Source organism: Spea bombifrons, chromosome 6 (assembly GCF_027358695.1).
Source record: "Spea bombifrons isolate aSpeBom1 chromosome 6, aSpeBom1.2.pri, whole genome shotgun sequence".
Taxonomy (NCBI): Eukaryota; Metazoa; Chordata; class Amphibia; order Anura; family Pelobatidae; genus Spea; species Spea bombifrons.
In genome coordinates, this window is record NC_071092.1 from 48,983,431 (window position 1) to 49,004,295 (window position 20,865).

Genomic DNA, 20,865 nt, shown 5'->3' on the forward strand with positions numbered 1-20,865 from the left:
AGAATCTAAGATTATTCACATTACCGGAGAGGGGCAGGTGGTTCGGCCCCCAAAACTCTCATGTTTTGTTTAATTAGAAGCCTGGATGTAACCTGAGTTTGTGATTCAACCGACCGCGTCCCCAAACAAAGCGGCTTCATTCACTGGGGCGGAATAAACGCGAAAGTTACTCCACGTGGCTGCTGTGTGGGAGCTCAGTCATCCGTACGGGTCTCGCGTGTCATCCGGCCCTAGGGCCGGCGTATATTTGGATGCTTTTATTCTGCCAAAAGATAATCCCCTCAGCATGATCAGTGTGTCATTTCATAGTATTACCACTTCTGCTGGAAGTCTGTTTCACTTATCTACCACCCACTCAGTAAGGAGGTGATTATTTGTAACATAAATAACCATAAATTCCCCCCCCAAAAAGTGTGATAAATGCTTGTTTTGGCCCTCCGCGGTATGATTTTGCCCCCATTCTTATCAGCTGTCCTGTGCCAGGTGGCAGGTGGGGCAGCTGGGGGGGGGGGTGATAATAATGACAATAATAATAATACCGGTAAAAACAATAAATAATAACAATAATAACAAAACAATAAATAATCACACTAATAATAACAATAACAAAACAATAAATAATCACACTAATAATAACAATATTAATAACAATAAATAATGATGATGATGCCCCCGGTTACCGCTTATCCTGCCCCAGTCGGGGAAAGTATTATGAGAATGAGGAAGGAATGCAGCTTTATCGCTCGCATTCCGTTTTTCTTCTCCTTTATTCCGTATTCAGGTATTTTACCCCGAAACGGGAAGATTTTATCTCATTTACCATTAAAGGGGTAAATCTCACACTGTAAAAAATACCTAAATGTAAAGAAAATGCAATTCCCGGGTGGGGGAGTTTTTTACTTGATTACAGGGTTCAGGAGATCAGGGGGGGAGGGGAGATCAGCGGAGGGGGGGGATCAGCGCGGAGGGGGGGATCAGCGCGAGGGGGGGATCAGCGCGGGGGGGGATCAGCGCGGGGGGGGGTCAGCGGAGGGGTGGATCAGTGCGGGGGGGGGTCAGCGCGGGGGTGACGTAGTCTCTGATGCGGCGTTTAGTTATAGAAGAGCCGGTGGAACGGCAGCTTTAATAGTAATAGTGAGGAGCAGCGAGGGGAGGGAGCGCTGCGGGCAGTAGTGGTTGCGGGGAGTGCTGTGAGGGGTCAGGGTGGAGCAGGAATGCAGAGAGAGGAGAGATGTGCCCAGGGCTCCAGGGAGTAGTGGTTGCAGGGAGCGCTGCAGGGAGTAGTGGTTGCAGGGAGCGCTGCAGGCAGTAGATCACAGTTTAGTATCATTGCAGGGAGTAGTGGTTGCAGGGAGGGTTGTAGGGAGTCGTGGTTGCAGGGAGGGTTGTAGGGAGTAGTGGTTGCAGGGAGCGCTGCAGGGAGTAGTGGTTGCAGGGAGCGCTGCAGGGAGTAGTGGTTGCAGGGAGCGCTGCAGGGAGTAGTGGCTGCAGGGAGCGCTGCAGGCAGTAGATGACAGTTTAGTATCATTGCAGGGAGTAGTGTTTGTGGAGGGAGGGCTTTGGGCTGTTGGGAGTAGTGGCTATGCGGGGAGAGGTGTCGGCAGGGGCGGTGCAGGAGTAGTGCATAGTTTAGCGGCTGTTCGGGGAGTACCGTCTGCGCAGGCAGCGGGCAGTGACTAGCGTAGTGCCTGCAGGGATCGCTGCGTAGAGTAGTGGCTGCAGGGAGCGGTGCCTGTGCAGGAGGTGGTTCAGGGAGGGCTCCGGCTCGGGGTGTGCCAGGAAGTGTTACCTGCCGGAGCTGCTGCTGTCCCCGGGGAGGTGTGCGGGAGCCGGGGCACGAATCATGCCTCTGGGACTGAGAGCCAGGAAGAAAGCCCGGAGCAGAGAGGGGTCTCCGCGGCTGGTGGAGAGCGAGGCCCCCGCGCCCAGTGCGGCCGCTCCTCAGCCCCCGATCACCCTGCGGCCGCGGCTCGTCTTCCACACGCAGCTCGCGCACGGCAGCCCCACGGGCAGGATCGAGGGATTCACTAACGTGCGGGAGCTCTACGCCAGGATCGCCGAGGCCTTCCACATCAGCCCCGAGGAGGTGAGGGGGTCACGGGGTGGGGAAGGTGTGTAGGGGGGTCACGGGGTGGGGAAGGTGTGTAGGGGGGTCACGGGGTGGGGGAAGGTATGGGGGGGTCACGGGGTGGGGAAGGTGTGTGGGGGAAGGTATGGGGGGTCTGCTATACCGGGATAGACCGGGTTATAAGTGGTCACTGTCTGCTGTCACCTATATACTGAGCTATTGTCCCCATGGTCTTATCACCATAGCAACTAATGGACCCTTTCACCTTGGTTACTATGGTGATAACACAACTTTCAAACTTTGCAGCAGAATCCCCTTGAATGTGTTGTAGACTGGGATACGCCGGTCCGTTACCGGCCCGTGGGTGCCGTACTGGAGTGAGGGGGTTAATGCGAGGTGACGTCCCGGGGCGAGTGCACTTTGGATCCGGGTGACGCGGTGGGTGTGGCGGGCCTGTTAGGGCAGAACGGTTATTAATAGTAACCGGGAAGACGTCACCCGCCTGAGTGACCCATCTGTGGCCCCGGGGCCAGGAGGGCACAGCTTAGCCAGGAATTAGGACTGACCGGAGTATATTGGAGCTTTAAATTGCAAGCTCTTGGGATCAGAGTCATGTTTTCTTCTATGTATATTTTAGATCAGGGTTTTTTTTGTTCTGTTGTAAACTGCCCCGGGGGGGTTGAATCATTACGAAGGAATGGCGAAAGGGAGAGCAACGTTTTATAAGTTATAAATATCCGCCTCCCAGCAGAAGTGGTAAAAGCTCCTGAATCTAAGACGAGGCCAACGACTGATTAAGGTTTGAGTCGTTACAGCAGGAGACCGGGCGACTAGACGGGGGCCGGATGGGGGCCGATCTGCCGGCGGGTTCTGGGTTTAAAAATTAAAATAGTTAATTTTCAACAGATGAAAAATCAGGTGGTTTTAAGTTTAAAAATCTCGTCCGTTTAAAATTCTGCAATTAAAATGTTTGTGAAATTTCTCTTTACTAATTAACCGGAATAAATAAACGATCCCTGAAAAAAGAGCCGATTATTTCTGGCCAGAAAAATAGCTTTGGGAGTTTGCTTGGGATTCTGGGTAATGAGCGGCGGCTCAGCCGTCTCGGGGTTAAAGGTTTTAAAGAGAGAATAAATGTTTTAATTACCCGCTGATCAATTTTCCAGCCCCTCCCCCCAAAAAACCTTTTTTTGTTTTGTTTCCGTGACCCCCCCCCCGGCGCAGTAGTGAAGGTAAAGCTTGCGCTGCGCTCGTTGGGGACGACGCTTTATGGCTGCCGAAAAACAGCTTCGTTGAGTTGGGAAAGTTTAACGTTTGGAAAACAATCTTTATCGCCGATGGAATGTTCCTGATTATTGGATCTTTAGTTAGTTGCCATGGAAATAAGATAACTTTTTCAACTTTGAACCAGAATCACGTTTTGTATTTATTTATATAGCCAACCAAATGCTGGCTGACAGTAATGGGATTCGGTAGAAGGATTAATAAAAAAAATAGGCATTTATCACAAACTCCGTATAATCTTCCGTTACTCTTTGTCTCCCTGTTTGCTCCAATCAGAGTTCATTGAATGTAAGTTTAAAGATCAGCGCGTGACCCGGCACATGAGTCTCCCGCTCAGCAGCCATTCCTCCCGGCGACTGCATGGCCGTCCAAAGCTGCCTTTCATTTAGTGTATACAGTAATACCCCCCCCAGCGCTGTATACAGTAATACCCCCCCAGCGCTGTATACAGTAATACCCCCCCAGCGCTGTATACAGTAAAACCCCCACAGCGCTGTATACAGTAATATAACCCCCAGCGCTGTATACAGTAATATAACCCCCAGTGCTGTATACAGTAATATAACCCCCAGCACTGTATACAGTAATATAACCCCCCCCAGCGCTGTATACAGTAATATAACCCCCCAGCGCTGTATACAGTAATATAACCCCCAGCGCTGTATACAGTAATATAACCCCCAGCACTGTATACAGTAATATAACCCCCAGCACTGTATACAGTAATATAACCCCCAGCGCTGTATACAGTAATATAACCCCCCAGCGCTGTATACAGTAATATAACCCCCAGCGCTGTATACGGTAATATAACCCCCAGCGCTGTATACAGTAATATAACCCCCAGCGCTGTATACAGTAATATAACCCCCAGCGCTGTATACAGTAATATAACCCCCAGCGCTGTATACAGTAATATAACCCCCAGCACTGTATACAGTAATATAACCCCCCCAGCGCTGTATACAGTAATATAACCCCCCAGCGCTGTATACAGTAATATAACCCCCAGCGCTGTATACAGTAATATAACCCCCAGCACTGTATACAGTAATATAACCCCCAGCACTGTATACAGTAATATAACCCCCAGCGCTGTATACAGTAATATAACCCCCCAGCGCTGTATACAGTAATATAACCCCCAGCGCTGTATACGGTAATATAACCCCCAGCGCTGTATACAGTAATATAACCCCCAGCGCTGTATACAGTAATATAACCCCCAGCGCTGTATACAGTAATATAACCCCCCAGCGCTGTATACAGTAATATAACCCCCCAGCGCTGTATACAGTAATATAACCCCCAGCGCTGTATACAGTAATATAACCCCCAGTGCTGTATACAGTAATATAACCCCCCGCGCTGTATACAGTAATATAACCCCTAGCGCTGTATACAGTAATATAACCCCCAGTGCTGTATACAGTAATATAACCCCCAGCGCTGTATACAGTAATATAACCCCCAGCACTGTATACAGTAATATAACCCCCAGCGCTGTATACAGTAATATAACCCCCCAGCGCTGTATACAGTAATATAACCCCCAGCACTGTATACAGTAATATAACCCCCAGCGCTGTATACAGTAATATAACCCCCAGCACTGTATATAGTAATATAACCCCCAGCACTGTATACAGTAATATAACCCCCCAGCGCTGTATACAGTAATATAACCCCCAGCGCTGTATACAGTAATATAACCCCCAGCGCTGTATACAGTAATATAACCCCCAGCGCTGTATACAGTAATATAACCCCCCAGCGCTGTATACAGTAATATAACCCCCCCAGCGCTGTATACAGTAATATAACCCCCAGCACTGTATACAGTAATATAACCCCCCAGCGCTGTATACAGTAATATAACCCCCAGCACTGTATACAGTAATATAACCCCCAGCACTGTATACAGTAATATAACCCCCAGCGCTGTATACAGTAATATAACCCCCAGCGCTGTATACAGTAATATAACCCCCCAGCGCTGTATACAGTAATATAACCCCCAGCGCTGTATACAGTAATATAACCCCCAGCGCTGTATACAGTAATATAACCCCCCAGCGCTGTATACAGTAATATAACCCCCAGCACTGTATACAGTAATATAACCCCCAGCGCTGTATACAGTAATATAACCCCCAGCGCTGTATACAGTAATATAACCCCCCAGCGCTGTATACAGTAATATAACCCCCAGCGCTGTATACAGTAATATAACCCCCAGCGCTGTATACAGTAATATAACCCCCCAGCGCTGTATACAGTAATATAACCCCCAGCACTGTATACAGTAATATAACCCCCAGCGCTGTATACAGTAATATAACCCCCAGCGCTGTATACAGTAATATAACCCCCCAGCGCTGTATACAGTAATATAACCCCCAGCGCTGTATACAGTAATATAACCCCCAGCGCTGTATACAGTAATATAACCCCCAGCGCTGTATACAGTAATATAACCCCCAGCGCTGTATACAGTAATACCCCCCCAGCACTGTATACAGTAATATAACCCCCAGCGCTGTATACAGTAATATAACCCCCCGCGCTGTATACAGTAATATAACCCCCCAGCGCTGTATACAGTAATATAACCCCCAGCGCTGTATACAGTAATATAACCCCCAGCGCTGTATACAGTAATATAACCCCCAGCGCTGTATACAGTAATATAACCCCCAGCACTGTATATAGTAATATAACCCCCAGCACTGTATACAGTAATATAACCCCCAGCGCTGTATACAGTAATATAACCCCAGCGCTGTATACAGTAATATAACCCCACGCTCTGTATACAGTAATATAACCCCCCAGCTCTGTATACAGTAATATAACCCCCCGCTCTGTATACAGTAATATAACCCCCCAGCACTGTATACAGTAATATAACCCCCAGCACTGTATACAGTAATATAACCCCCAGTGCTGTATACAGTAATATAACCCCCCGCACTGTATACAGTAATATAACCCCCTGCTCTGTATACAGTAATATAACCCCCCGCACTGTATACAGTAATATAACCCCCTGCTCTGTATACAGTAATATAACCCCCCAGCGCTGTATACAGTAATATAACCCCCAGCACTGTATACAGTAATATAACCCCCCAGCGCTGTATACAGTAATATAACCCCCCGCTCTGTATACAGTAATATTTTATTGGGATTCCCGGAGTAGTGAGGGGGCTGTGATGTCACTGATCAGGCTTTGTCGGTCCGATGTCTGCTCTGTGGCCGGAGAAACAAAGTCTCAGTGGAATCATTAATAATAATAATAATAAATAATTAATAATAATAAATAATCCTAAATGTCGTCTCCCGGGGAGCGGATTATTTTATTCGTTATTTGAGGCTGTTTGAGTTTCTTTGTAAATCCTCGTTTTCAGTTTTTGAAGATTTAGTTGAAATCCAGCATTTGGCGCTGAACTCGTTTCCAGACTCCGCAGACCTGTGACGGTTCAGCGCAGAAATTCCCAGCGGGATGCGGCGGCGGGGCGGCGGATCCTGGTGGGATAGAGTTTCCTGCATCTGCGCTGAGGGTCAGGGAGCGCGGAGGCTCGTTGAGTGCAGATGGAGGCAGATATTTCTGTTATTTGATGCATTACTTATGTGCTGCTTCCGTCTTGTACAGCGCTGCAGAATCTGCTGGCGCTATATAAAGAAATGCCATAGAAGTCGGTAAATAATAAAGTCCCTCGCCGGATGTGTCGTCGTTTTGCTCGTGATTCTCGGGACAGTTTGCAGTAATGGAGACGCAACGGCCACAGAGAGCGACAATAACCCGACGAGGTCCGTTCTGCGGTCGGGCGGCGGATCGTTCCTGAAAACGTTTCCTTCACGTTGTTACCCGAATCCCTGGCTCTCAGATCCGGGGACCTCGAAATCCGGCGTAACGATCTAGAACCCTCCAGGCGGGAGAACGTTAATCACTGCGTTCTTTACAACGGGGATTATTTCCTCCACGATATGCAAAGCGCTGCGCGTGAGTCGCGTGTTAAAGGGGGTCGGTGATTACCGGGATTTCTACGCCGCACCCTGGGGAGCCGTTAATTCGCAGCACGGCAGGCGTCTCCCCAAAACTGAATTAAAACGGATTTCTTTAGTGAGAGAGTGATAGATAAATGGAGCAGCCTCCCAGCAGAGCTGGTAGATAAGTGGAACAGCCTCCCAGCAGAGCTGGTAGAGGGTAATACAGTAAGGGGATTAAACATGCGTGGGAAAGACGAGAGGTGATGGGTTTATAGCGTTATCTGATCGAACGTCCTTTGGATAAATTGCACAGCGCCGCGGAATATGGTGGCGCTATATTAATAAATAATAATAAAGCGAAAGGCAAAACTTCTCTGGATCTAAATTTAATAAAAATACCGGGTTTGTTTTGGGGTTAAAAAAGGTTTTTATCTCATTAAAGATGTAGTCGGTGGCAGCCGGTGGCAGAACCAGCATTATCTGTTATACCTCCTGTCCTTGAGTTTCTCTCCCCTCCCCCACCGAGAGAGAAATCTTAATGGGGAGGAATAATCCTGCAGAGCGTGAGAACAGGAAGTTATGTCGGCAGCTCCCGTGGGACACGTAACTGGGGGGGGGGGCATATAAATAAATGTCTCCAGCCTGAGTTGCGGATTCTTTGCCCCTCGCAGAAAACAGGCGGCACCCAAAAATATCGAGACGCAAAAAACGCAAAAATATCATAGAAAAAAAAAAATACAAAAGACAGCGTTGGGGTTCAGAGGAATAAAATGGAAGAATCCGCCGGAAGATTCTGTGACTGGACGCATTTCTGTCTATTTACGGTCTTTTTAACACGTCAAATGCCCAAATAAGGGCATTTTTTTCCGGGGGTGTGGTTAGAGGCGTGACCTGGCTGGGCTTTTCCCTGGTGTTGACATAAATGTTATAACTTAACTGAGAGGGTGGTAGATAAACGGAGCAGCCTCCCAGCAGAAGTGGTAGAGGGTAATACAGTGAGGGTAGGATAGTGTAAGTTGTTTGAGGATTTATTGGGGTGGGGGGGTTACCCATTATAACCCCCGGGGTACTTCTTCTCCAGAGACATTTGCTGCTTTTTGCCCCCAGAGCCTCTGACCATCTCCGCCCAGACCCCGACCTATATCACTAGGCCTGTTTTTTTTACACGATGTCACCCGGGGGCCGCTCTCCTGTCTGTCGGGTGGCAGTTTGCCTCGGGGGGGGGGTTATTTGAGAGATGCCCCCTTCTTGGAAAATGGATCGTTCCTTCCCGCAGGCGGCTCGCTAAATCCCCCGCATGACATCATCGGCTATTCCCAGCTCAGCACCAGATCCAGCTCCCCAAACTGCCCCGGGGGGGGGGGTTAAAGGGGCAGTAAATGTTTGGGATAATAGCGTTTAATATGAAGACGTTCGTAACGTTATGCTAAGAATCTTTGTATTCGCCGCCGGTAGTCGTTACTTCGTAACATTTGTCTGAAATGGAAGCTTTTGGCGTCTTTTGGAAACCGTTCCACGCAGACGGCGAGAAAAGCGGAGCGCCGGCCGGCGCGGGGTTAATGGTTTATTGTGCACTTCGGTCTCTGGAACTCTCATGACCCTCAGCCGGCGTTTGGCTGATTCTGATTATTACACAGACCCCATCCGCTTTGTTTCACACACAGTGATGGGAGTTGTAGTTTATCGGGTAATTCATTCATTTCTGATAAATCTCCTAAAAAAGAAATAAAATAAAAAAGTCTTAACCGCTGAGCTGCCAGAGAGAGCAAAGCAGCTAAAAGAGGGGTGGATACGGTGCAGGGACTGGGGGCTTTCCGGACCCTCCGTTCTCATTGGCTGCTTTTCTTTTTTCAGGAGAAATAAACTTTCTGGGGCTTTGAAGGGTTAAACTTGATGTTCCTGAGTGTTTCTGGATCTTTCCGTGACTCTCTGGCTGGGGACAGGCGACGGCGGCTCGCGTTTCTCGTGTCGGATTTCGGTTCCGCCGGGAGGTGCGAAGCCTTTCGTTACTCGTCCGGGAGCGCCGGCAGTGAAAGGGTTACCGGCCGGTATCCGCGCTAAAGATGTATAATATGTAGCCGCTATCTTAACCCTTTGGGCGCCAGCCGACACTAGGAAAGTTTCAGGGTAAATGACCTCCCCTGGGGTCGCCGGCTCGGCGGGTTCTGGACGTGCAGATCACGAGTTTTATGAGGATAAATCTGTAAAATTCTTATTTTTTTTTTAAATATGTGTTTGGGGTGAAAGGCCACAATTTGGGACAATTTTGGGACCCCTGCTTGAAACGCATGCAGATAAATCCTTGTTCCTGTCCCTTTAAAAAGTTTTGGATCAGGTTCATGCAGTGGGGTAACTAGATGGATAGAGTTAATATCGGGGGTGGGGGGGTAATTGTCTGATTCCCCCATTGCACGGACCCCAGGCCCAGCCTGGGGGGGTAATTACTGCAGCCGGGGCGTCACAGGGTGCTATCGCAGCAATTTACACCAGTAACCCCCCCAGTCTCTTTGTGGCAGGAAAGGGTTAATCACAAGGTTGAAAGAAGGAACACAGGGAGTGTTTTGGTGACTTATTTAGTAGATAAAGGCTTTATGTGAAGTTTGCCCTCCTTTCTCCGCAATCCCAGTTAGATTAACCCTGCAACACCCAGCATCCTACAAACCGAGTACCCCTGCTTAGTTTGCCCCCCTTCTCTCTCCCCCTGATGCCCCTCTCTCCTCCCCCTGATGCCCCCTCTCCTCCCCCTGATGCCCCTCTCACCTGATGCCCCTCTCTCCTCCCCCTGATGCCCCCTCTCCTCCCCCTGATGCCCCTCTCACCTGATGCCCCTCTCTCCTGATGCCCCTCTCTCCCCCCTGATGCCCCTCTTTTCTAGGAGGTCAGAATGTTTGCTGGGTATGAGGGGATCGCAGGGTTCTACAGCCCTAAAAGCCCCGATAATGTGTATAGAATCAGCAGGGAACGGCTTTATAAATGAAGCGGGGTAAATAAATTATTATTCTTCTCTTCTTGCTTCTGATTTGCGCAGATCCTGTTTTGCACTCTGAACACCCACAAGATCGAGATGGAGAAGCTGCTGGGGGGGCAGATCGGGTTGGAGGATTTCATCTTCGCTCACATCAAAGGGACCAAGAAAGAAGTCGAAGTCATGAAGTCCGACGATGCTTTAGGACTCACCATAACCGACAACGGAGCGGGGATCGCCTTCATAAAGGTGCGGATCGTCCCGGCGGCCCCCCGGCGGCCCCCGCGCTGACCTGCATTATAAATTCCTTTATTATTGTTCTATATAGCGCCGCCACATTCCGCAGCGCCGTACAACGGGTCAATACGACGTAACAAGCAGTGCAAAGCAGAGCGACGCCAAAACATCACCGGCTGTTAACCCATTCCGTTGTAATAGAATTGTTTTTTTTACTTCTTTAATTAACCCTTTCCTGACCCCCACCCGCGCTCCACCCACCCGCGCTCCGCATAGTTTTAAGCCAAAAGCTAAGAGCCAGCGGAGCTTCCTGAGAACGTTCATTCGGCTCTGAAATGAATCTCTAAACCAGGCTGAGCCGTCACACACAACTGAATTATAACGATAGATCGTAAGCTCTTGTGAGCCGCGGCCTCTGTACCGAATGTATCGTTTCGTCTAAGTCTATCGGCTCTGGTTTTGTCAGAACCTCTGAACGCAGGGACTGTAAGGAGAGCTGAAAAAGTTGATGCTACAGAAATAAAACATAATAATGATAATAAAATATAATAATAATGATGATAGAAGAATATGTAATAATAATAAAATTAAAAGATAATGATACTAATAATAATGATGATAAAATAGATAAAATATAATAATGATAGTAATGATAATATATAATGATTATCATAAAATATAATAATGATAAAATATAATAATGATGATGATATATAATGATAATAATATAATATAAAATATAATAATGATGATATATAATGATAATAAAATATAATGATAATAATATAATATAAAATATAACAATGATGATATATAATGATAATATAATAATGATGATGATATATAATGATAATAAGATACTTTGTTACCGTGCACCGTTACTGACAGAGACCGCGCTTCTTTTTGTGCCGTCCGTTAAATCTCCGTCTCCGTCTCCGGTGAGATCTCTGATGATGAATTACAGAGATCGGTTTCATTCGTTATTAACCACCGAGGTGAACAATCCGTAAATGTAGGAATTTCTGCAGGTGCCCCTAGGCGGAGGTCGGGGGTGATTTGGGTAAAGCGGTTACCCCCCAGAAATGATTCCCCGTTACAGGTTTGAGCCCCCGGGGATTCGTCGCCCCGGGCTGCGTGGATTTATATAAATGTACAAATTTCTCTTTCCTGCTGCAATTAGTAGAATAATTACCCCATTCCTCTATCCCCCCCCCAAAGCGTATTAAAGCCGACAGCACCATAGACCGAGTAAAAGTCATCAGCGTCGGCGATCACATAGAAGCCATCAACGGGAAGAACATCGTCGGGACGCGGCACTTCGACGTCGCCAAGATGCTGAAAGATCTGGAAAAAGGCAAACCCTTCACCTTAAAACTCATAGAACCTTTAAAATCTTTTGGTGAGTAACCGAGTTATTTATTAATTTATTATTTATTATTACTATCATTTATTATATTATTTTATTATTATTATTATTATTATTATTACTATTACCATCATTTATTATATTATTATTTTTTATTTTATTATTTTATTATTATATTATTTTATTATTTATTATATAATTTTATTATTATTATTATTATTATTATTATTTATTTAATAATTCCCGAAACGTCTCGTTAACGCGGAATTTTTGTGTTTTGCTCTTAAAACGTATTTTTGTCGCTGGCCCTCGAGACCAGATTTGGACAGCTCATTGCCTGAAGGTGGGCCGTACAATTCTGGTATTGATCAGGAGGGGGGATTTGGTTGTCTGTTGATACTGAAGGTCAGATGGTGTCTCAGATGGATGTTTTTGGGGATTTTTCCCTACATTTTGACGTTTGGAACGGAAAGACGTTTACATTCATGCGCTGTTACCCATTAACCCCTCACGTGCCAGTCTGTGAATTATTCACGTAGTATCGGGGACAGCTGGCCTGGTGCTTCCCGGTCTCTGATCTGGGAGACGTATATTTGGTGAGCAGTGAGACCGGTAAGTTGATCCGAGGAGAAAGCTGAGAGGAGGCGATGGATGGAGGAGATACGGAGGGGTCGCCCTGCCGAGCGCGGAAGGAATCGGGTTCCGGGAGCCGAAAAAAACATCAAAAGGAGAAAAAAGAATAGCTCGAGGGCCACGAGAAATGTCTGAGGGCAAGAACCCCCCCCCGGGGGGCAATTCGTTCTCTCTGTAAGACACCAGGTAATAAGACTTGGTGACATCTGGGTGTCGGAAACGACTCATTTCACAGCCTCAAAAAACAAAGGAAAAAGGGGAAAAAAAAAACAAAATAATAATATTTTTTTTTGGATTAAAATAAAATCCTAAACTTTTTTTAAAAGTCCAGACCCTTTAAACATTAAAGCCCCTGTGTGATGTAATCTGGGGTTTCCCCTCTAGAGGGCGATCTAACATTACAATAACGCATTCTGTCTGATTTTGCTTTTCTCTGCCCAGAATCCTCAGTATAATCACGGAATTTATATAAACGCCAAAAACCGAACTCCGTAACATTCTTTTAGAGTAATTGGTTTTTTATCTCTCAGTTTAATTAAATCAGCCGCAGCTTTTTCTGGACATGAAGATACCTGCAGCATGCGCGGCTTAATGTGTGCGTTAATTTTTTGGACCACAGGATCTAGCCATGTTTTACTTTACTGAGAGGATGGTAGATATGTGGAACAGCCTCCCAGCAGAGGTGGTAGAGGGTAATACAGTGAGGGTATTAAACATGCATGGGATAGACATACGGCTCCTGAATCTAAGACGAGACCAACGACTGATTAAGGTTTGAGTCGTTACAGCAGGAGAAACGGGCGACTAGACGGGGGCCGGATGGGGCCGATCGCATGTGGTCAGAGCGTATGTGTAAGGAGTAAAGTTTTATTCATACAATGACACAGCGGGGTGAAAAAATTCATATAAATATATAATAGATCCTTACAAAGTGACGAAAGCTCCTTGCCCACAGAGCTTACAATCCAAATGACTGAGGTTAATTGGGGAAGAAAAATGAGGAATTTTATTCCTTTGTGATGAATACGACTCGGAAAGTCACTTCCAGAACCCGCCGTCAGATCCGAGTAAAGAGATGATGAGACCCCTGCTGTCCCTGCAGACTCTGAAACTCTTCTGCCGTAATGGAAAAACCGGATCCGCCTCCCAGAAGCCTCTCGGGGGTCTCTGCCAGCAGCTCAGCCCTCGGCAGCCGGACGCCGTCCAGACCCCAGAAACCCAGAACAGGACAGAACCGGGGATGTTTCCAATTATTGACGCCGTTTGGCGCGGCTCTGAATGCGTCACTTGTGATTATTGTGCGGTTTGATCTCCAAAGATCCATTTAGTCCTCCCCGGTCCTGACAGAACGCAGCGCTGGGGCGTCGGGTTACAGAGAGCGCCTGGGGCTTTACCGACTAAATGCAACACGCAGCACAAAATACATAAAACACCGAAACATAGAACCAGCCGACATATCCCTGTCCCATGCATGTTTAATTCCCTCGCTGTATCACCCTCTACCACTTCTACTGGGAGGCTGTTCCATGTATCTACCACCCTCTCAGTAAAGTAAAACTCCCTTCCGTTCCATCTCAGTCTCTGATTCTCTAGCGTTAGATTCCGGTCTCTTGTTGTAATTTTTCTCCTCCTTTGGAATAATTTCCCTCACATCATTTATTAGATCCCTCTATGTATTTAAATGTCTGCCCCGTCTCTCTCCTCTCTCTCTGGTAAATGTCAGCGCTTGTTTGCAGGATAGAAATACTCGCCGTTGTTGGGGGGTCGCCGATCTCTCCTTCCGTTTACGAGACGCAGACGTGTTTGGATTCGGTTTAAATTTAACCAGTTGTGGGCAGGCCGGGCTCTGATTGGTTCATTAGATATTTACGGATCTGTGAAGCGTTCTGGGACCGTTTTCTAGTGAATTCACTTTAATTTGCTGCTTCGGTCACCAACCCGACGAAGCCTCGGCGGTCTCTAATCACAAACATTTATTTATGAACTGAAGAGAGAATCGATTCCGGTGAAAATGTCAGAGAAACAGCAGATGGGTTTTTGGTAAAGAATCCGTCTACCGAGAAAATGAGAGAATTTCCACCTCAACGCAGAACTTATTACCCCGCTTGTAGTTTTTGCCCCATAATATAAAGTTTTCAGGCAGCTGCATATCAGCCGTTTGTATGATTCTCGCTCTGTTATCTGACCCCCGATCTACTAAACACCCCGACTCCTTATCATACTGCCTGTGGGGAACAATAGAACGGCTCAGTCTTAATCAACCAATCGGACTCTCTGACTAATGAAAGTCTATGGAGGGACGGACTTCATTAGCATCGCCGTAAAGCATCAGCTCAGTGTGGGGTTTGATTGCTCAAGGAGAAAAATATATTTTCAGGGTAAGATTGACTTTTGGGCGAATTGAGTTAAAATGTGAGAAACACAGAGACCGACGACTGATTAAGGTTTGAGTCTTTACAGCAGGAAAACTGGGGGCCGAATGGGGCCGATCTGCCGATGGGCTATAGGTTTCTAGTTTATTTTATTTGCTCCTTTTTTACCTTTTCATTTATTTAAGATTTTTAATGTTTTTTCTTTCTTTTTTGTTTTAGAAATGATTGAGCCGAGAACGCGGGGAGGGAAAACCAGCGACGGTAAAATCTCCAGCGGCAGAGAAACGCTGCGGCTGCGCTCGCGAGGACCGGCCACGGTGGAAGAAATGGTCAGTTTAGTAACTTTTTTTTAGTAACTTTTTTTTACTTTCTCACCATTTTTTAAGATGTTTTACTAAAACCTCAAACATCCCCTTGCCGTCCGGCTTTGTGAATCACTCTGTAACTGGAGCCAGACTCGGGAAGCAGGCGGTTTATAGCGACTGAATTCAATTGAACCGAATTGCCCCATACGGCTCAATCCTCTAGCCCTTAAAGAGTTAAAGAAACTGATTATTTATAATAATAAAAAAACTCCTTTCCATGCTTTTTTTTCAGATTCGAATAAGCGAGATATATATATATACTGCATGGATATAATCTATTAACCCCCCCATGTGTGTGTATATAATGTATTAACCTCCCCCCCCTATGTGTGTATATAATGTATTAACCCCCCATGTGTGTATATAATGTATTAACCCCCCCTTTATGTGTGTAGAATGGGAGCGGCCGCCTTAACTTCCTGTTCTCAGGATTATTCCTCCCCATTACGTTATCTCTCCCCCGTTGTTAAGTTGCTGATTGTTTCTGATTGGTTCCAGCAGCCTCTAAGCTGGGGAGTAAAATGCTGGTTCTGCCCCCCCGGCTGCCCCTCCCCCCCCCGCCGGCTGCGCTCCCATTGGCCGTATAAATAATTTGTGGAATTTATTGTCTTTCCAGCCGAACGCCTTCGAGGAAAAAGCCATCAAAAAAGTGGACGACCTCCTGGAGAGCTACATGGGCATCCGGGACATAGAGCTGGGTGAGTGCGGCCGGCCGAGGCTTCACCCGCCGGGGTTACTGGCCGGGGCGGAGGGTTCATCAGCGGCCGCCGGGTTTTAGATTAAAATTCGCTTTTGAACCATTTTGTGGTTTTTCGGTTGACTCCGTGGAAGATTCGGCTTAAATTCTAACAAAAATAACAAGAATTACAAAAACCAAAATAAAGTATTTCCCTTTTCCTCCAGAATGCGCCAATTACCTGTTTCTGTTGCCCAATCAGAGTGTTTAGAATAACGGCCTGGCTGCCAGCCAATGAAAACCCTCGGCATTAAGGAGCGGGGTTGAAAAGCGACTCTCAGATATTTGGAGAATTTTTACTGAAATCCACATTTTCTCTGATCTGAGCGTTTCGGGTCCTGATGGATTTTTTTTCTGTATTCTGATTATTGTCCGGTTCATTATTTTGTGTTTAATAAGTTGCCGTAACTCGGCGGCGGGGCTGCCCTTCCACGCGTCTATTTATTATCATTATTTTTATTTACTTTCACTCATAATGGCCTGAACTGATACATTTACTTAAACCCATCGTGCAGCGCTGCGGACTATGAAGGTGCTATATCAGTGAAATAACTATACTACTACTACTACTACTACTAATAATAGTAATAATAATAGTAATAATAATAATAATAATAATAATAATAATAATAAAAGTAATAATAATAGTAATAATAATAATAATAGTAATAATAATAATAATAGTAATAATAATAATAGTAATAATAATTAATAATAGTAATAATAATAATTAATAATAAGCCATGTGAAAAAATAATGACGTTTTACTTTATTAGAATGTAAGGAGTTTTGCTGCCCCCTGCTGGAGGGAAAAGAGAAGACATTCATTTATTCAATGGAAGATAATTATTGTTTTATATATCGCCAACATATTCCGCAGCGCTGTGTATAAGACTAGTCTAGTCGCCCATTTCTCCTGCCGTAGAGACTCAAACCTTAATCAGTCGTTGGTCTCGTCTTAGATTCAGGAGCCGTATGTCTATCCCATGCATGTTTAATACCCTCACTGTATGACCCTCTACCACTTCTGCTGGGAGGCTGTTCCACTTATCTACCTCCTCCGTAAAGTAAAACTTCCTTACATTAAATCTCGGTCTCCGATCCTCTAGTGTTAGATTCCGGTCTCTTGTTGTAGCTTTTCTTTGAAATGAATTTCCCTCCCGTCCTTTATTAACCCTTTATGTATTTAAATGTCTCTCTCATCCCCTCTGTCTTTCTTTTTTTTTTCTCTCCCACCCCCTCTCTCTTCTCTCGCTCTCGCTCTCGCTCTCTCTCTCTCTCTCTCTCTCTTCTCTATGACCCACGTAGTTTCCTCTGTAGAAGAGAGAGATGCTTCTTGTGGATATAAGAACGTTCTTTTGATCCGTACATTTTAATATGTTGTGATATTTCGTTGTGAGCTCCTGACTTGGCAGGGCGGCCGCTCCCTGCGTCTTTGGCATTTATCTGTCTGAATGCAGCCATCTAACCAAATTACTTTAAATGGCATTTCGATAAAAATATCCCAGCGTCCGGAGCGTTTCAGTGAAGCGGCCGCCTCCGTAATCGGCTTCTTCCGATATTTTTCCAGTCAATGGCGTTTAATCTGCTGGCGAAAGCTTTAGGTTCAGGCAGACAGAAGCTTTAACGATACCAACAGCGCCTGGAGGGCAGAGACCTGCGCGGCCACCGCTGAAATCACATTACGGCCGGGAAAATTCGCCATTAAACTCCCTGCCTCCCCGTCCCTGCCTTACAGCAGAGGCGGCAATATTAAAACCGAACGGCAGCAAACACGGTGTTAATTGGGGTGAATAATCCTCGTTTAATGCGATTTCAGTAAATAAACCTGATGGGCGCTGATTGCATTTTAATGGCTTTCCCTCGCTCGCTCCCGGCGGCCGTCCCTGAGAACGCGGCCTTCGGATCGCTTAAAAGGGCGTTGTATGGGCGAGTGACCGGCAAGTCACCGGTGCGTTACCGACCAGTTACCGGCGAGCTACCAGTGCATTACTGACAAGTCACCGGCAAGTCACTGGTGCGTTACCGGTGGGTTACCAGCAAGTCACCGGTGCGTTACCGGCGTGTTACTGACCAGTTACCGGCGAGTTACCGAGGAGTTACCGCGCAGTTACCGGCGAGTCACCGCGCAGGAGCGCTGCATAGAGCCGGGTCCGCAAACGTTCAAAAAGTTCCTAAATATCGTCATTTTCTAAACGTTCCTCGACTTCGCAGAAACCTCCGGCGGGAAACGTTTTATTCCGATAAACGCTGAGCTCTGATTTGTTTCTTTCTGACGAGTGAATTCACCGCCGTTTTTTTGTTAAAATTCTTTTCTTTTATAAATTTGCGGATCGAGAATTAACATTTTTTATATTTTTTTTCTTGTTTTCAGCCGCGACGATGGTGGAAGCCGGACGCGATAAGGAGAACCCCGATGAGTTCGCCGTGGCCCTCGACGAAGCGCTCGGCGACTTTGCCTTCCCCGACGAGTTTGTGTTTGACGTCTGGGGGGCGATCGGAGACGCGAAGCAGGGGCGCCTTTAATGCCGGTCGCCCCGATTGGCCGGTGTGATTCCAGAAAACAAACAGAATCCTTTTTCTGAAGAAACATTCGATTCGGACGATTTCTGCACAAACCGTATTACAGACCCCGCCAGGTTACCCCCTCAGGGTGTTTCTTCCCCCCAAAAATAAGATATCGTCTTAGATTCAGGATCCGTATGTCTATCCCATGCATGTTTAATACCCTCACTGTATTACCCTCTACCACCTCTGCCGGGAAGCTGTTCCACTTATCTACCACCCTCTCAGTAAAGTAAAATCAGGGAGATTGCATTGTTTAGTGAATAAGCCCTCCGCGTTTAAAGCTCAGAATCGGTTTGTCTTCCTTCTCGGAGGTATCGCCGTTTTCTCCGGAACTTACCGCCGCGCGCCGATTATTGTTTAACCGCAAGCGCCTTTAACTGTTTGCATCCTGGAAGGCTGTGTCTTCCCCGGACTGTGGGTTTATTATTCCCGGAGCGGTGTAAAGCGCCGAGTAAACTGTTGTCTCAGCGTTATTATTATTTATTGACTTATAGCGCCATCCTATGCCGCAGCGCTGTACAATGAACGCGATTCCGCAGCACTCCACATATATAAAGGATATTTGGATTACTTTACGATCTCCCCAGCGCGGCGGGTTTTACTGCGCAGGTTTTTTTCTCCGTTCTGCTGTTACTGGGGTGGCTGATTTTGGTTATTTCGCCCCAAATAAACTGCAAATACATGCAAGCGGGAAGAATATACCGGCTCCCGGGGCTTTTACCACGGCCGGTGGAGGCAGGGAGGGAATCCTGTGTCTCCTGCAAACTCTCAGTTTAGTGAATAGTGCCTTAACCTGTAGGGTCCCCAAGGACTGTCTGTGCGTCGTACATCGCTATGGAATATGCAGGCGATAACGCTGAGAATCCGGCTCAGCATACTGGGAGTCCTGCTGAGAGAGCCACCGATGGGACTCCCTACGTTGGGAAGCCGCCGGCCGCCGCGGGGCTGTAACGGTTAAAATGAAAACGGCGCTCAGCGTTTCACCAAAACTGAGAAATTCTGCGAGATTCTCCGGCTGCGCTCCGTCGCTCCGGAACGCGTTTCCCGCGGGAATCCCCCCGATCAGCGTGCGCGGAGCGCTGTATACCCGCGGGATCTTTATGTATATAAACGGGTTTGTTTATACTTTTAATAGCGTTTTTTGATCTGAATGTAATCTGCTCTCTCGCGTATTTCTTGTCAGAGATGGGAAATTGAAAAAAATGCAATAAATATTTGTTTGTTAATTAATTACATGATTGGCGGATCTTTTATTACAGAGAATGAGACAAGTTGGATTGTTACGACGCTATCAATAATAATAATAATAATAATAATAATATAATGCTAGCTTAATAATAATAATATAACAACAATAATATAATAATAATAATCTGTCACATGACAATTAAGTGTTCCCAGCAGAAATTAGGAATGAGGCAAGTGTTTACTTGATGAAATGATTTTGGGAAGGCTGCGGGCAGTCAGCGGGGCAGAGGCATTCAGTAGGTGGAACCGCAGCTTTAATATTTGATTTTTTGGGGTGTGTTTTTTGCGATCTTATTGCAGACGCGCCGGGGGGAATATTTCAATAATTGGAACAAAGTCGCAAAAGTAATGAATGCTTTTTACGTTAAATCGATTTATTGAGGGTTAGGGTTGTGCCGAGTCCGTTGTCTTAAACTGAACTCGACTGAGTGCGGCTGCGGATCTGCCCCCCGGGGGTGGGGGTAACGTTTCTGTTATAATAATAATATAAGATTGGTTACTTTGTTTCTTACGCAGCGAGGGACAGAAACAGACGTTAAATGTCCCAAAGATTTAAAGCGCTACGGTATCTGCTGGCGCTATATAAAGAAGCGGAATGTTATGTTAAAGAGCAGCCGAGGTTCCCGGAGGCGCCGGATCGGGGTCTGTAAACGGACCGGGTGACCGGAAAGTTCTGGCACCGCCGCCGATCCGGACTCCCACATAATGACATCATCCGGGATTATTCTGACTCAGAAATCGGATATTTTGGCAAATTCTCTCCTGCGGATTCGGCCAGAAGACGGACGTTTAACGGATTTAATGCCACGAAGTAACTTCTCACGCGACTCCGCAGAGCGTTTCACCCGCCTGTGGAAAAAAGAATCGTTACGTCTGCGTTTGGATGGAAATGATTTCTCTCCGTCAGCCGCATGAAGCCGCCGGCCACTCACCGTGCAAAACCGGGGCAAAGTGAAGCAATCAGCTTTCCATTGGTTGCCATGGTGATTGCCCAGTATACAGTCTGTATGGATTCATGATATACCTGGGA

At 46.5% G+C, this 20,865-nt stretch overlaps 1 protein-coding gene across 1 annotated transcript; it reads left to right on the forward strand.

Moving 5' to 3' along the window:
* The first annotated feature begins 1,702 nt into the window (after window positions 1-1,702).
* On the forward strand, window positions 1,703-18,642 carry GIPC2 (GIPC PDZ domain containing family member 2). The gene is made up of 6 exons (XM_053469211.1): window positions 1,703-2,086; window positions 10,374-10,559; window positions 11,766-11,946; window positions 15,138-15,247; window positions 15,900-15,981; window positions 18,394-18,642. Exons 1-6 carry the CDS (start codon window positions 1,844-1,846, stop codon window positions 18,543-18,545), a joined length of 954 nt encoding a protein of 317 aa, XP_053325186.1. The 5' UTR covers window positions 1,703-1,843; the 3' UTR covers window positions 18,546-18,642.
* The last annotated feature ends 2,223 nt before the right edge of the window (window positions 18,643-20,865 follow it).

What these genes read in the sequence shown, in the direction of transcription:
- GIPC2 (XM_053469211.1), top strand. Translation starts at nt 1,844, where the DNA reads ATGCCTCTGGGACTGAGAGCCAGGAAGAAAGCCCGGAGCAGAGAGGGG. An exon ending in TCCACATCAGCCCCGAGGAG is followed by an intron (nt 2,087 to 10,373) that starts GTGAGGGGGTCA and finishes TGATTTGCGCAG; the next exon opens with ATCCTGTTTTGCACTCTGAA. An exon ending in AGAACCTTTAAAATCTTTTG is followed by an intron (nt 11,947 to 15,137) that starts GTGAGTAACCGA and finishes TTTTTGTTTTAG; the next exon opens with AAATGATTGAGCCGAGAACG.